General features: G+C 43.3%; 3 protein-coding genes across 3 annotated transcripts; all 3 read left to right on the forward strand.

The window, feature by feature from the left end:
* The first annotated feature begins 109 nt into the window (after positions 1-109).
* Positions 110-4,225, forward strand: LOC119731061 (uncharacterized protein K02A2.6-like). Its single transcript, XM_038204076.1, has one exon. It carries the CDS (start codon positions 110-112, stop codon positions 4,223-4,225), a length of 4,116 nt encoding a protein of 1,371 aa, XP_038060004.1.
* Positions 4,226-6,007: 1,782 nt separating this feature from the next.
* LOC119723746 (zinc finger protein 432-like) lies at positions 6,008-10,572 on the forward strand. Its single transcript, XM_038194588.1, has 2 exons — positions 6,008-6,055; positions 8,850-10,572. Exon 2 carries the CDS (start codon positions 9,193-9,195, stop codon positions 10,435-10,437), a length of 1,245 nt encoding a protein of 414 aa, XP_038050516.1. The 5' UTR covers positions 6,008-6,055; positions 8,850-9,192; the 3' UTR covers positions 10,438-10,572.
* Positions 10,573-15,722: 5,150 nt separating this feature from the next.
* Positions 15,723-16,814, forward strand: LOC119731074 (mucin-1-like). Its single transcript, XM_038204086.1, has one exon. It carries the CDS (start codon positions 15,723-15,725, stop codon positions 16,812-16,814), a length of 1,092 nt encoding a protein of 363 aa, XP_038060014.1.
* The last annotated feature ends 232 nt before the right edge of the window (positions 16,815-17,046 follow it).

Consider the following 17,046-nt stretch of genomic DNA (forward strand, 5'->3'; position numbering starts at 1 on the left):
AAGATGGACTGTATGCGTCGTAGCATGTTTATTGGATTCTTATAATAATTAAGAACACTTCATCTGGCGACGAGGATCGTTTGTGATATGCATGATGTCAAAAACAACCATGAATGACTTGCCGTCGGTGCCAAACTTCGATCCGCACGATGTGCGTGGAGGCTCCCAGGGTCAGCATGGACAGAGACAGGCGTGGAAAAAATGGTTACGCTCGTTCGAACTGTACGTAACCGGCAAGGGCGTGACAGACGTGGAACAGCGTAAGGCACTGTTGTTGCACTGTGCCGGAGTGGCGGTGCAAGATATCTTCTACTCACTGCCGGAGAAGGAAGGATCGGACGCCTACGTTAAGGTGAAGAACACTTTAACTGCTTACTTTGAAACCAAAGTAAATGTACCATATGACAGATATGTCTTTCGCAGTCTGTCTCAAGCAAACGATGAAACTGTGGCCGAGTTTGTAGTTAGACTACGTCACCAAGCAGCCACGTGTGATTTCACTAATGTGGACGAACAGATAAGAGATCAGGTCATCGAGAAATGTAAATCCAACAAACTCCGTACCAAGCTGCTAGAGAAAGGACATGGCCTGACTCTGCAACAACTGCAGACCATTGCAGCGACGATAGAGATGACGGAGACCCAGACAAGACATATGGCAGAGGGGACATCATCATTCGGTGGGAGAGAGACTGGTGCCAGTGTTAAACCGTCATCAAGCATGTCAAGAGGACGGGGCAGCAATTCATATCCAAGACGGTCCACATGGTCAAGTGCGAGCGGCAGTCGTGGTCCAAGCACATCCAATCGTGGACGGTATCCAGGCTCGCGTGGACGGGGATCCTCGGGTGCTAGTGCTACTGTCAGTCAGCGGGGATCAGCTGGAAAGTGCTACCGCTGCGGGCATGACGGACACTATGCCAAGGACAAGTCCTGCCCTGCCAGAAGGAAGGAATGCAACAAATGTGGCATGATGGGTCATTTCTCGTCCTGTTGCAAAACTAAGATGGCCCCACAAGGACAGAACAACAAAAGGGGAACTGTACGTAATGTAGACTATGAACATGAAGAGCATGATGGTGAATATGATTTGTATTCATTTAGTGTAAATACTGTTCATGTACCCACAGATGAAACAAAAGTGAATGTTGTAGTTGATAAGCAAGTACTAGATATGATTGTAGATAGTGGAGCTACTGTTAACATTGTTGATCACGAAACATGGGAAATGTTGAAAGCCAACAGAATTAGATGTAAGTCGGAAAAGACGACCAAAAGGTTGTATGCCTATGGTTCAGAATATCCATTAGATCTGAGGGGCAAGTTCACCACAAGTGTGTTGCTTTCTGGTTCAGATTCAGCAGAGACAATAGAGGCAGAATTCTATGTACTGAATGGTAAAGGGCCTGCCTTACTTGGTAGAGAGACAGCTTTGAAGCTTGGGGTGTTGAAAATTGGTGTAGATGCAGATGTGGGTGGAGTAAGTAGTGTGCAAAGTGTACATACCAAGTACCCAGAGTGTTTTGAGGGCATAGGTAAACTAACAAATTACCAGCTCCATCTGCATGTAGACTCTGATGCTACCCCAGTAGCTCAGAACATGTACCGTATACCGTATAGCTTGAGGGCTAAGGTGAATGATAAGTTGGATGAGTTAGAGGCTCTAGACATAATTGAGCATGTTAACGAGCCCAGTTCCTGGGTAAGCCCAGTTATTGTTGTCCCAAAACCCAATGGTGATATTCGTCTATGTGTAGATATGAGGCAAGCTAATCAAGCCATTAAGCGGGAAAGACACCCGATTCCAACGGTTGACGAAGTACTGTACAAAATGAATGGCAGTGTTGTGTTCAGTAAACTTGACTTAAAGTATGGTTTCCACCAAATTGAGCTAGATGAGCAATCAAGAGACATAACAACCTTTGTAACCCACAAGGGATTGTATAGATACAAGAGGCTTATGTTTGGGATAAATGCAGCCCCAGAAATGTATCAAAATGTCATTAGTCAGGTGATCGGTGTGGGTGAAGGTGTAGCTAACATATCAGATGATATTGTAGTATATGGCAAGACACAGGAAGAGCATGACCAGAGGCTAGACTGTGTCATGAGAAAATTGAAGGAGAGAAACCTGACCTTGAACAAAGATAAATGTGAGTTTGGGGTTCACAAAATCACTTTCATGGGCCACACTATGTCTAGAAATGGCATTCAGCTGACAGACGACCGTGAAGAGGCACTACGCAATGCCAGGAGACCAACCAATTCTGCCAAAGTGAGGAGTTTCCTTGGGCTAGTGAACTTTTCAGCTCGTTACATCCCCAACATTGCTACAGTGGCAGAGCCATTAAGGAGGTTGGTAAGGAAGAAAGTGAAGTTCCACTGGGGAAAAGAGCAAGAAGACAGCTTCAAGAAATTGAAAGAAGCCTTGACACATACAAATACTCTGGGATACTTTCGACTCGATGCAGACAGTACCCAACTTGTGACAGATGCGAGCAATGTCGGCCTTGGAGCCGTGCTTCTGCAAGAGTACGATGGCCAATTGAAGGTCATATCTTATGCCAGTAGAACACTGACTGATGTTGAAAAGAGATATTCAACAACCGAGAAAGAGGCTCTTGCTGTGGTGTGGGCATGCAGTAAATTCCACACTTACCTGTATGGGGTAGATTTCGTGTTAATGACAGATCACAAACCCCTTGAAATCCTATATGGGCCAAAATCCCGGCCAAACGCCCGAATTGAGAGGTGGGTGATGAAGTTGATGTCTTACTCCTTCAAAGTTAAGTACCTACCAGGAAGATATAATATTGCAGATGTTCTGTCGAGGCTTACAAAGACGACCCCTGCTAAGGAGCAAGAAACACTGCAGGATGAAACAGAACGCTATGTACGCTGGGTAGCAAGCGAGGCAACGCCGAAAGCTTTGACAACCAGAGAAGTTGAAGAAGCTTCAAGAGCAGATGACGAATTAAGTGCAGTTCGGAGATGTCTCAACGAGGACTCATGGGGAACTGATGTCAAAGATTTTTTCCCTATGAAGAATGAGCTCTCATGTATTGGTTTTCTCGTCTTGAGAGGAACCAGAATTGTAGTTCCCAAGAGTCTGAGACTACAGTTTGTCCAGTTAGCCCACCAGGGACATCTTGGAGTGGTCGGCACTAAACAGAGGTTGCGAACCAAGGTTTGGTGGCCGCGCATGGAGAGAGATGTTGAGAACTTTGTGCGGAGATGTCGTGGTTGCCAGATCACTGGAGCAATGCCTGCCCCTGAGCCAATGAACCCGACTCCATTGCCAACTGGTCCATGGCAAGACATTAGCATTGATCTACTAGGTCCATTGCCATCGCAAGAGTATGTGCTAGTGATAGTTGACTATTACAGTCGATACTATGAAGTTGATTTTATGAAGGTCACTACAAGTGATAGGGTCATTGAGTCACTTGAGAATGTGTTTGTTCAACACGGTTTACCACTCACTTTAACGTCCGATAATGGACCCCAGTTCACCTCAGATAAGTTTGAAGCATACCTCTCAGAAAATGGGATCAAACACAGAAAAGTCACTCCGTTGCATCCAGCAGCCAATGGGGAAGTTGAGAGACAAAATCGGTCTCTGATGAAAAGAATACGCATTGCACATGCAGAGAAGAAAGACTGGAAAAAGGAAGTAAGAGAGTACTTGTTTTCATACAGAACAACACCACATAACACTACAGGTGTTACCCCAGCAGAGATGATGTTCAAACGCAAACTACGAACAAGACTTCCTGAAGTTGAAGAGATGGCTAGACAAGATGAAGAGATAAGAGACACGGATGCCTTGAGAAAGGAGAGGAATAGGAGATACATTGACAAGAAGAGAGGTGCAAAAGAAAGAGATCTAGAGGAAGGAGATGAAGTCTTAGTTAGACAATCCAAACAAGACAAACTGAGTACTCCCTTCTCCCCAGAGCCATACAAAGTAGTTGCGAAAAAAGGGAACAGTGTTGTCGTTGAATCTCCAACCGGTGCCCAGTACCAAAGAAACAGTACACATGTTCAGAAATATAACAAGCCACTAAACAATCACAGTGATACACCTGACACAGAAAGTAGGGACAGTCAGCAATCCTTGGAGGGGAAGACAGAAAACACACATACACAGGTTGAGACTGAGAGTAGACCAGTAAGGGAAAGAAAATTACCCAAGCGGTTTGATGACTGTGTAATGTATCGTTAGTTTGTGATGCCTACAGAAGAAAAAAAATAGAGAAAAAAGTCAGTTTTGCTCATATGTGATTTTTCCTATTTGAGACAAAGTAGTCATGCCTTCTTATTTGTTTATTAGTATTTTCTTTTGATTGGTTGAGCAACAACTCATTTTTTCATGGAAACAGCTATTCCACAATTCTTATTAGTGTTACACTGAAAGAGAATGTTTGCTTAATTTTGGCATTAGAATTAAGTACTGTATGTATGGTGCTCAATACCTTTGGAAGACACAAATCCTGTAAACACACACATGAGATTTATGTGTATTATTTTGACTATGAATGCAGTTTAGAATTTCAGTGCATTTCTATACTTAGTATTCTGTACTGATAGTAATGGTTTATTCTCTCATTACCGTATCTTTTGGATAAATGCAAAAACTAGTTTTGTTTGTTTAATGGAAAAAAAGCTGTAACAAAGTTTGATACAGACATGTATTTTACCCAAGTTAAAAGACACTAATTCTTCAGTGTTGGCATAGTTTAAACATTGTTTGAAGAGTTAAAAGTTAAAAAAAAAAGAGAGAGAGAGAGAGTCCACATGGAAACAGAAAATTTTCAAATTCAAACTCATTGCATTGAAAACAGTTTACTGAAGTATAGATTCCCACATTACTGTTTTTGTGATGTATTCCCAAAATCTTGTATTTAATATCATTCATGTATTTGGATTCAAGATCTAAGAAAGGGAGGAGATGTAGTATCTTGAGCAAAGACTAGGTGCGCCTTGAGTTGAGACTACTATTGTGTACATTGTATTACGTGAACCGCCAAAGGTCATCACGTGACACAACATGTATAAAGTGTGAAAGTGACAGCAATAAAAGCGGACACGCACGGACTCGTAAAGATGGACTGTATGCGTCGTAGCATGTTTATTGGATTCTTATAATAATTAAGAACACTTCACCCCCCCCCTTCTCTTTAAGCACATGAGTTCTAGTCCACTAATGTGCGTGGGAGAAATGAATGCCTGTAGCACTTTTGTTTGCTCGGATTGTTTTGAAGTTGATAGTGGAAGGTGAAGTTTAATTGTCTGGTAGACCGGTGGACCGGACGCAAGATATTTCTTGCCGAGATTTCGTGCAACGTTCCGGCCGCCTATTGTAGCAGTAGCTTTGGTCATCCAAGTGAAGATCCTTTTTTATGGCAGTACTGCAGCTGCGAGCTGCGCTATTTTGGACTCAATGGACTGCTTCAAACTTAATTGTCAGTGAGGATTTTTGGTGTGTGGGTCCCATACAGAAGAGCAGTCAAGTATTAGCCGTCCAAGTGTTATTGTCTTGTACGCCACGTCTTTGAAAATTTTATGAGCATGAGTACATGCATAAGCTCCCTGGCCATGTTCAGTCGCTGACTAATTATGTTATGATAGCCCGAATAGTAAAACGAAGCCAAAATTAATAAATGGAATATTAAGTTCCTGAATTTGTTCTCCATCAGTTGCCTCAGAATAACGCATCATTGAGTTCAAACTTTTCAGGGGGTGTGCCTCCCCCAGCAATGCGTGCCTTCTGTTCCCCAAATCCAAGTAACGTCTGCCTTCGGCACGCCTTCAATCGACCCCCTATCAATCCCCCCCCCCCCCGTTTCCTGAAAGATAGATCCGCCCCTGCAAGTCCAGCCTTCGCAAATTTGAAATTGCGGACGTAAATTTGAAATTTGCGACGCGTGCGAATAATGCGCTCAGTACCCCACCAATTGGTGGCGCTCTGTACTGGACCGTGATAAAAAAATGGTGAGAACTGAGATTGAAGAAGAATGACATGAATGAAGCCTGAACTTAGGCTAAATTATAGGTAAGGAATGAACTAGTGAGTTTTTGTTTTTGAGTGCCTTTTGTTTAAAATAGAATGTTCCGCCTTGGGATATAAGCACAATGTAAACTGAATTTACAAGCATAATGGGACCAAATTGAGCAATTTGTGATAACGACATGAACGACGGCCTGAGGAATGTTCTTATTCCTCCATGGGCCTACATAGCCTAACGACGTAGCCCGACTGCGTCTGGCCGTACGGCGGTACTATCGCAAGCTCTGTAGTATAGTACCGTACGGCCAGACGCAGTCGGGCTACTATCAACGACGTTACTGACATTTGACTGACTTTTATTTTCGTTATTTGCAATTGTAGCTCACTACATGTCATGCATGTAGCTGGGAGATTTTTGGGTCACCGAAACGCTATGGATGGGATTTTAAATCCTGGCTGTGTTGATTTAGTCCGAGTAACTTGGACCCAACTTATCACCTTTTTAACATTCGGACATGGTTTGGTGATAGTAGGGTCCAAGCTAATCCTTATATGCTGAGCAACACAATTCCGTCATTGACCCAAAAACCCAACATTCACACATTGCCCAACTAAACATCAGATTTCAACCTCAAAACGGCCTCCAAATTACTAGATACGCCACCTGAGGTACAAGTAGACATCGATAATTAAGATGAGTGTACTAAACTTTAGTACACTCATCTTACTTTATTTTAAAGTTGACTTACGATCCGGATGAAAAGTGAAATTTCATGTTCAATTCTGAGAGCTCCCCTCGCGATCGTGAACACGTTTAATTTCCGATTCGTGTTAATGTTTGAACGACGTGATGTGGTCTTCATGCCCAGCGTACATTCGATGGTTCCCGTATCCCGAGTGCGCCATGCGATTCCGTTACCGAGCGCGCGATGCATCGATTATAATAATGAGTACATGTAGAATGGATCACATTTGTAAAGACAAGTGCATTTCGAACGGTAAAAGGGAATCGGGAACCAGCTTGAACTGGTATCCGCCATAAAAGCTGCCCTAGTTCAGGATACGGGAACCATCGAATGAATGCTATGCACGAAGACCACATCGCAATTCAAACACGAATCGAAATTTAATGTGTTCACGATCGCGAGGGGAGCTCTCAGAATTGAACGTGAAATTTCACTTTTCATCCGGATCGTAAGTAAACTTCAGTACAACCATCTTAATTATCGATGTCTACTTGTACCTCAGGTGGCGTATCTAGTAATTTGGGGGCCGTTTTGAGAGTGAAATCTGATGTTTTGTTGGGCAATGTTGGTTTTTTGGGTCAATGACAGAATTGTGTTGCTCGGCATATAAGGATTAGCTTGGACCCTACTATCGCCAGACCATGTCCGAATGTTAAAAAGGCGATAAGTTGGGTCCAAGTTACTCAGGCTAGTGTTGATTGAGGAATTACTTCACACAGATATTGTTCGAAAATGGGACATTACACTGGCGATCGTGAAGTGTAGGGCCCGGTTCCTATAAGGGCACAAAATCCACTTTAAAATTATTGGACCTACCAAACTAGTTGGGGACATTTTCAATAAACAGGTATGTCATAGATAGAGGGCAGGGTTTTGATTTTTTTGAGGGAAATTTGGGGGTAAAATTACGATGACAGCGCGGCGACAACACGCGACCCCGTGAGCACGCACCGATGTACCGTGAGCACGCACTGCGCGGCGCGCTGAATCACAAGGCACAAGCCGCGCAGGAAAATCGTGATTTCTGTCCCAAGAACCTGTTCAAAATTGCAAAACGGGTGTCATTAGAATTGAGAAAAGTCTGCTTTTGATTGTAAAGGTGATTTTTGAGCAATAAAAAAACATTTTTGACTCTAATTTGATCAAAACAAAACAGGGGCCCTACACGATCGCCATTACACTCAATATACAGTACTAGCACTAGAACTAGACGTTGTTATGGTTGTATACCCGATAACCCTCATAAGTCAGAAATTTCGGACTTATGAGGCGTCAGACTTACAATGTATGAGGCATAAAATTTATTTATCCCGCCTCATAGGTCCGACGCCTCATAAGTCCGTCAACGGAAAAACGAGGCGTTTAATTTATCGGACTTACGAGGCGTCGGAGCTATGAGGCATCGGACCTTTGAGGCGTCAGACTTATGGGCCTTTATTTGGTTAGGGGATGCAATTTTGTCGGACTTATGAGGCGTCGGACCTATGAGGCTTCGGACTTATGAGCGGACCCCGCCGCGAGAGGGCGCTATCATGACCAACCAATATCGCCCACGGACTTGTCAGAACAACGTCGAGGGAATCTGCTGAAATCTCCCCCCGAAAAATGGGGGAAACTAGTGCACATGCGCGACTTCTGCAGGCAATTATGGTCCATTTTCAGTCCTACACAAACTACACACAACAAAAGAGCTGCCAGTGAAGTTGCACAAAGGTCTGGCTGCATCTTTTATTGCACTGGAAGCAAATTTAAGAGTTTGCTTCGGAACTACATGTATTATAATGTTTTTGAATTGCACGCTGCATATAACATGTATAAGGCCAAACAGGTGGGCCTACTCGACTGCCTCCGTCTAATGGAAAGACAAGTCTTCTGTTGAGACAAATTGACTCGCAGTAAGCATCGATGATTCAAATTTGCTTGAAGATAAATATTCATGTACATTGTACAGTGATTTTTTCTGTATCAATTTTATTGTTAGACTTAGTCCTTTTTGTGGGCGGGGGGGGGGGGGAATTTTTTTATTTATTTTTTTAAAGAACTCTATTGATACATTTGTAGCATTACAAATTTGTCACTCTTTCATTTTTCAGGATTGGCCTGACCTGACATCCAACCACAGACATGTTCCTGTGATTTTGTGAAGCTCGCTAACTTCTATAATTATTTTGCAACAGTGAACTGCATGCGTGCCTTCAATTTAATTGAACAAACTGTAGCCTACTTCACCATTGGAGCTGACAGCAGGACAGTTCATTGTAATCGTGGTGAACTATCAAAATCAACATTTACAAGAAGGTCTGTTGTTTGACATGAAACAAGGTTAGTACTTCTGCAGATGTTTACTGTACATTTTTCCAGCTTGTCTCATTTTGGCCCCCGAAAAGGGTAAATTCACCTTGTTACATTGTACCTGCACATAAACCCACAATTAAGATGGAGAAGAAGGAAGGATCAAGTCTTGAAGTAGTCAGTGTTGATAATGTCCCACTTGGTGGTGCTGATGATAAAGCATCATCAAGTAAATGTGATGAGATTCGTGAGTTGAGGCATCCAACCAGTGGGAAACAACTCTTCGCCTGTAATGTTTGCAACAAAGTGTTCTTCAGCCAGTGCTCCGTGAGAAGCCATCTAGAGCTTCACCGAGGAGACAGATCGTTTGTATGCGGCATCTGCAACAAGGTGTTGTTGAGTCAGAACGAGCTGGTGAGGCATCGTCAGAGCCACACGTTTGCGAGGCCCCACCATTGCACGGATTGCGGGAAGACATTTGCTGACAAGAGTAACTTAGTCCGACACCAGCTGGTCCACAAAGGCGAGAAGCGATTTGTGTGTGCCATCTGCGGAAAAGCATTTCTGCGTCGAAGCAACCTGACGGTCCACCACTTTACCCATACAACGGAGAAGCCTTACACCTGTCAAATCTGTGGTGATGGATTTACTAATAAGAGATACCTGTTATCTCATCAGCAAGCACACAATGAAGAGAGTTCCTTCATTTGTAGTGTGTGTAGGTCAGATTTCACCTCAAGGGAGAGTCTCGCAAAGCATCAACTCACCTGTCGCTCCAGCGAGAGAGCTAACGACGAGTACACCTGTGACATCTGTGGGAAAGTTTTCAGTGAAGAAAGTTCTCTCTCCAACCACAAGAAGACACACACTGAATATGTTGAGGGAAAGACTGTAGCTGTAGCCCAGGGCACCCATTCTCCACCAGCTCCAAAGCAGTTGGAGTTAGGGGACCAGGCTAAGACTGAGTATGACTCTAACATAAGTGCGAAGCCACTGCCTGATAACGCCACTCTTCAAGGGCCCCAGCTTACTCATTCTACGCCAGGGTCCCATGCAATCATTTGCCAAATATGTGGTGAACCCTTCGACACAACTGCAGATCTGAAACGCCATGAAACCATTCACAATAACAAGGACCAACTGTTTGTCTGTGGCGTTTGTGGTAAGGGTTTTACTAAGTTACATTGCCTGCGAACCCACCAGCGTATCCATCAGAAAGAGACCGGTCACAAATGTAATGATTGTGGTAAAGTATTCGCACAGAAGCGTATTCTACTATCCCACCAGCGAGGCCATTGCAGCCAGGCGTCATATATAAGTAGCCAAACATTCTCATCACCTAATGATCTGGAGGCACATACACTTGGTGCCAGCCAAAATAGTCCTTAAACTAAAGGGCACATTCATGTGATTTTTGCACTTGGGGCTTAATTTGTTGTCGTAGGTGCATACAGGGTGGTGCAAAAAAAAGAGGAATCCCACCTTTGACAGGAATTTTTACCTATTACCAGATTACTTTGTACTTATTTAAGTTTTTTATTTAGCTCTTCAACCACACATGGTGAAAAAAAAAAATCTTGTAAAAATCGCAAGAATAGTGTTATTATGATACATGTTATTTGAATACAAGTCACCCAAACACTGTTGTCCGCATGTAAGTCTAGTGTAGTGTTTTTGTCTTCAAATACAAACTCCTTAGTTCAGTCAAGCAGATGGAATAAAGCCATCCGTGGACAAACAGGTTTGGCACAAGAAATGTTTAAACCACCATATCTCAGAGACAAAATGTGCATTTGAAATCATTTTTTTTGTGACTTACATGTATGTTTAAAGATTGCTCAAGAAGTACATGTATAATCTAGTTGAAAATTGTTGTCAAAAGTGGGTTTCCTTCGTTTTGCACTACCCTGTATACATTCTGCAACAATGTGTTTAATCCTAAGACACTGATGTACATGTACATGGTTCATCTTCTTGTAAATTTACGTACATTTTTGTATACATGTACAACATGTACAGTATGTAGTACACTACCAGTTAGCATGGTTAGCAGCAAAATAGAAAACCATAAGGCCCCCCCAAAAAGTCTCCGGTTTCTGGTATGGAGCTTGCCCCAAAAGTAGTGCGGCGACGCGGCTTTTTTTTTTTTTACCTGTTTTTTTTTGTGCTTCAAATGTCGGCGGATGACAAAATGGCAAAATGGTGCCCGACTATTTAGTGTAAATATATGGGAGTCCAGAGAGGCCACATAAAGCTTATTCTCGATCATAACCCCATCTAAAAACACGTTAAAATTGTGCAGCATCAGGATTCCAGTCAAGCCAGTGAGTTTGGCGGTTTTGAGACATCATCTTTCATTGAAAAAGAACCTTTTTCATTTTGCCGATGCGCATGGCTACGGCGACGCGCACGCATACCAGAAACTGGAGACTTATTTTTTTTTGCCTAAAAGAATATACTCACAAACTAAATTGTGGCATTACATGTAGTAAGTGTTGTCTAAAAAAGAAAGGAATGGAATTGTATTTCAAAAGTGAGATTACAGGCGGTGACAGAAGCAGGGTTTGAACTAGTCTTGGCCCAAGACGTCAGTGGTCAAGAGCGAAAGTAGTCTTGGCCCAAGCACTAGTGATCGATATTGGACAGTGCATATAGTGCACCCTCTAATGGCACAGCAAGACCAGCGGGCCTATTCGCACTCACCTCTTTGCAGCTTGGTCATTTCGTTTCAGCGGTTTAACTTTTTCTTTATTTTCTCTCTAGAGGCTTTCCTAGGGAACCAATCAGCGAACAAGAAAAGGTTCAATGGCTCGCCCAAATGGTTGTAAACATATACGTGCAGTGATCAAGCATGGAGCTAAATAAAGGAACTATGCCTTTTCGAATTTATACGGACGGTCTTATTTGCATAAAATATACGCGCTACGTACCGGTACGAGCGGTAGGCCTACGTGTTCAAGCATCATCGCTTTCCTAGGAACCAATCAGTGATCTAGAAAAGGGTCAATGGCTCACCCGACGGTTGTAAATAGATACGTGCGGTGATCAAGCATGGAGCTAAATAAAGGAACTATGCTTTTTCAAATTTATACGGACGGTCTTATTTACATAAAATGGCCCCGCCCCATTGCTACGAAATGACCAAGACGTTTGTGAGAGAACGTAAAAAAATCAATTATGCAAGGCGCTACAGAACATTGCAACTATTGCTCTTGATCACTGACGTCTTGGGCCAAGACCAGAGCGATAGTCGCAAAGTTCTGTAGTGCCTTTGCATAACCAAATTTTTAGTTTCTCTCACTAACGTCTTGGTCATTTTTGTAGCAATGGGGGCGTGGCCATTTTATGTTATACATGTAGGACCGTCTGTATATATTATAGGACCGGCAGTTCCCATTTGCCGCAGTAGTCACACCCTCACGCAGGGGTATCACTGAGTTGCATACATGTAAGTAGCGAAGATGCTTGATCACCAAAAGTATAGGGCGAATGTTGGGCAAGCCATTGAACCATTTCCCGATTGCTGATTGGCTCGCTAGGGAGAAAATAAAGAAAAGTTAAACCGCTGATATGAAATGGCCACGACGTAACTGTGAATTAAGCCCGCTGGTCTATTTGTTGTGCCATTAGAGGGCGCACTATGCACTGTTCACTATCCATCACTAGTATCTTGGGCCAAGACTAGATTTGAACTTGACCGGGAACACCATGGCAGTGGCGTTGGGAAGGCACAACCCCCCCCCCCCCCGCACCCACCCCTTGCTAAATCATGTCTGTTTCCTCCTCCTGTCCCCTCCAATTTGGGGGGGAAGGCAAAATTAATTATTTATTGCATATTTTTAGTGGAACACACAATAAGGCCAAAAAAATTAAGTAATCGGTCTCTGGTCAGACTGAAGTTCCGGAATTGATGCGGCGACGCGTTTTTTTTTTGGGGGGGGGGGTTTTCAAGCTTCAATTGTACAGACAAGGTGGGTACTTTTTTGCTTTTTTGTGTCCTCATTATACATTGGTGTCCTCCATCATATGCCTTGGTGCCCTTTATCATTTGCCTGGGTGCAATTTCCCCATGCCTTGGTGCTCCTTGGTACAAACATTTGAGGAGGTGCGGCAATAAAGGGCGCTGTTGTAGCTTCCGTATTAATTTGAAAAAAAAAATGGTTGACGCGCACGATTAAAATCGACGCGCGCGCTGACCAGAGACCGAACATTTTTTTTTTTGGCCTAATGTCATGAATGTACATATGCAACATGGTCAAGAATGAGCCTATAGGCCTACATGCATGAGGTCATGTGTATACAGAAGGAAACCGTGCAAGGTTTTGAACAAGTTAAACATTTGTTATTCTCCGGCCTCTTGTTTCAAACAAGATCTGATTATCCAGTTTTAAACAAACTACATTGTACAATGTACATACATGTACGTTTAAAACTGGCTAGGGGCTACTTAAGGATAATGACCAGAGGTGAAGGGGGCCATTATCCTTGTCCAGGCCCCTAGCCAGTTTTAAACGTACATGTAGTTGGTAAAAAGTTGTCAAGCACTACAGACATGACAGAGTTCATGTAGGTTACACCTCTATGTTCCGACACCATGTTCCGACTGCACATATTCCTATTCCTATTCCTAATTCTAACTCTAACCCTAACTGGGAGTAACACAATCTAGGTTGTCGGAACATAGGGGTGTCGGAACATAGAGCAGTCACCTACATGTACATGTCCTGTTCATATGAAAATATCCAGAACGGCGCACCTACTGCGAGATGTGTTAGAACGCAGTGGTGTTTCGCTGGCGGTTTAAAACCACACCCATATGATGGACTCTCAACCAATACATGTAGGAATGGATAGACTGTTTAAAATATTGATGAAAAACTTGTATGTCTACCGAATAGGAATGTGCTGTTACATGTATATAGATACTCTTACTGATGTATATATATTTGATATGTAGGCCTACACGTATGTACTGTATATTCAACACAACTGTATTACTTGTGTTACAAATGTACATTGAATTCATGGATGCTCCTTTTGTGCGATATGAACAAAATCTAGTGGTCGAAACAAGGATGACTACGTACATGTATGTAATAAGCGATAACCTTTTACAAAGTTAATCCTGCACAAAAAATAATGGGCTTCCGTTTTAATTATAGCACACACAATTTACATGTAAGTTGCACAGTGTATTTTCATAATCATATTGTTACAGTATTATTTCAAATTTATCTTGCCATGTACATGCATTTTATGTGTTCATTGAGTAGTCAGGCAAACCCAACCACTGTTTAGAATTGTCCTGATAAATCGTCTTGTTTGTTTATTTCTTTGTTACCAGAATTGCAATAGAAATAAAATTTAACCCCAAACAGAAATAGTTTACTACAGTGAAGTGTTAAGCGAGGAATGCCAAACACAAAACAGAATGATGATGTCATACTTGAACATGTTGAAAGTGAGCCCTCTAGCGGCACATCAAATAGGCCTATAGTTTAACTTTTTAAAATTTTAAAATCACCAATCAAAAGTTTACCAAATTACCCCAATATTAGCTATTTGTAAACAACCACAAATGATTTTGCAAGGTTTCATAATCATGACGTCATCAGACCAGAAGTTACTGTCTGACTGTAGGAAGAATTTGACAGTGATAATATTTTTTTAAATTTTAAATCCATTGTTTGGTCCCTGTCTCATGACTATGTTCCTGCTTCAAATAAAGACATCCGTTGCAAATACATGTACTGTTGACACTTTCCTATGGCGTCATAAAACCAGAAGTGGGGTGTTTTTCATGCGTTATTTTTTTTTTAATGACAAACGGGTATCCTCTCCGAACTAATCAGTATTCCCTTCCCTTTTTTGACTGATGACGTCATCAAACTGGAAATAACTTGTACGTGTACCTTAAATGTTCAATGTATTGATCAATGTACTGAAATTGATCATGTACATGAACCCTAACAGATGAATTTTTCAAAACAAAAGAAATGGCTGTACTGCAAAGGCTATATGTAACTTTCATGATCTTTTTGTTTCTGTTGTGACAGAAACATTTACAATTTAACTAGAACTGGTTTGTGTTAATTGTCTGCCAGACAACTCTGCGTTTGTAACCCAACAAACGCGAACTTGTATCTGTTTGAGCTTCTGCATTCAGTTTTTATAGACATTTTATTTATTATGACCAACCCTGCTATGCCCAGTGCAGTTGGCAAAGAGAATTATCAGACCTTTCAAAACATTTCAAATTTGCTCGACCAAAGGGTTTTGGAAGGTGAAATACATGTAGTGCTGGCAATTTGGGACTTTTTGAAAGGTTTCAAAAGGTGAAGCAACTCTGTAGTCAAATTCAGTAAGTTACTGGTCAAAGGGAAAACCGAATTGCAGTAAGCATGGGCTGTGATTACTGAGGATGGGGAAATCCAACTTGAGGGCCGTTCCATTTTATTCAAGGTGAGTATTCAGTATGTAAATGAAAAATTCTCTTGCTTTTATTATTATAAATATGCACCTGCTTTATTGCGAGAGACAGGTGTATTTGTTACATAATGTAACATAATGTTATATAATCTGAGACATGATAATGGGAGACGAGTGTATATAAGGCCACGTTTCAACAGTGTTAAATTTACCAGTCATTCCCTGGCAATCATCGAGTGACCACCATGAGTTTCCATGAAGCACACAACCTTCGAGAGAACCTGAGTGAGAGAGAGCTGCCGCTATTTCACTCAAAGATGAAGAGAGTTGTGAAGAAAAATCGAGCTGATGGGAAGAAAGACCCAACAAAGAAAGCAAAGAGGAAGAGCAAGAAAGGACTGCTAACAGAGAAAGTCAAGAAGCGGATGAAGAGGATGAAAAGAAGACGCCAGCCAGTGAGGGAAGACGTTGCTGGGCCCTCGAGTGCCATATCACCCGAGGCTTCTCCTGACCGATCTTCATCCCCTGACCAATCTCCAATGACAACACCCGCACACTCACCAGACCATTCCTGCTCAACATCGCCCGTCCACCCACCCACGCTTTCACCAGACCACTCCTGCTCCACATCCCCCGGCCACCCACCCACGCTTTCACCAGACCACTCCTGCTCCACATCCCCCGGCCACTCACCCACGCATTCACCAGTCGACTCCTGCTCCACATCACCCGGCCATTCACCCCCGCATTCACCAGAAGACTCCTGCTCCACATCACCCGTCCACCAACCCACGCATTCACCAGAAGACTCCTGCTCCACATCACCCGTCCACCCACCCACGCATTCACCAGACGACTTCTGCTCCACATCGCCCAACCACTCACCCACGCATTCACCAGAAGACTCCAGCTCCACATCGCCCGTCCACCAACCCACGCTTTCACCAGACCACTCCTGCTCCACCTCACCCGGCCACTCACCCCCGCATTCACCAGACCACTCCCGCGCCACCTCACCTGCTGACCAAACATCCACTGACGATGACTACACCACTGATGATGATGACGACGAGGACGTGAGGTACAGCCTTCCACCCGGCCACTCACCCATGCATTCACCACACTCGCCCGGCCACTCACCCACGCATTCACAAGACCATTCCTGCTCCACCTCACCTGCTGACCAAACATCCACTGACTACACCACTGAAGATGACGATGAGGACGTGAGGTACAGCCTTCCACCGGAGTACTCTCCCACCTCCTCTGCACCTGCCTCAAGTGAGGAGCTATCCCTTCAACACAGACTCGGAGTCATCGGAGGAGATCGCACCTAAACCTCCAAAGAAGGGTCATGGCCGGCCTAGAAAGCGACCCCAGGCACTCTCTGAGGATGACCCAGACCCCCCGTCTTCAAGAGACCCCGACTACCCCCGTGATCGTCATGGATGGACCAGGTCCAGAAAAATATCAACGGCGAGGGCAAGGATCGAGGGCAAGGATCGCTGGACAAGAACAACACCAGAAGAAATCAAGGCCCGGTTTGGCATACGCATCATCCAGGGAGTC

The sequence above is a fragment of the Patiria miniata genome, unplaced genomic scaffold (genome assembly GCF_015706575.1).
Source record: "Patiria miniata isolate m_02_andy unplaced genomic scaffold, ASM1570657v1 HiC_scaffold_1, whole genome shotgun sequence".
In the NCBI taxonomy this organism is placed as follows: Eukaryota; Metazoa; Echinodermata; class Asteroidea; order Valvatida; family Asterinidae; genus Patiria; species Patiria miniata.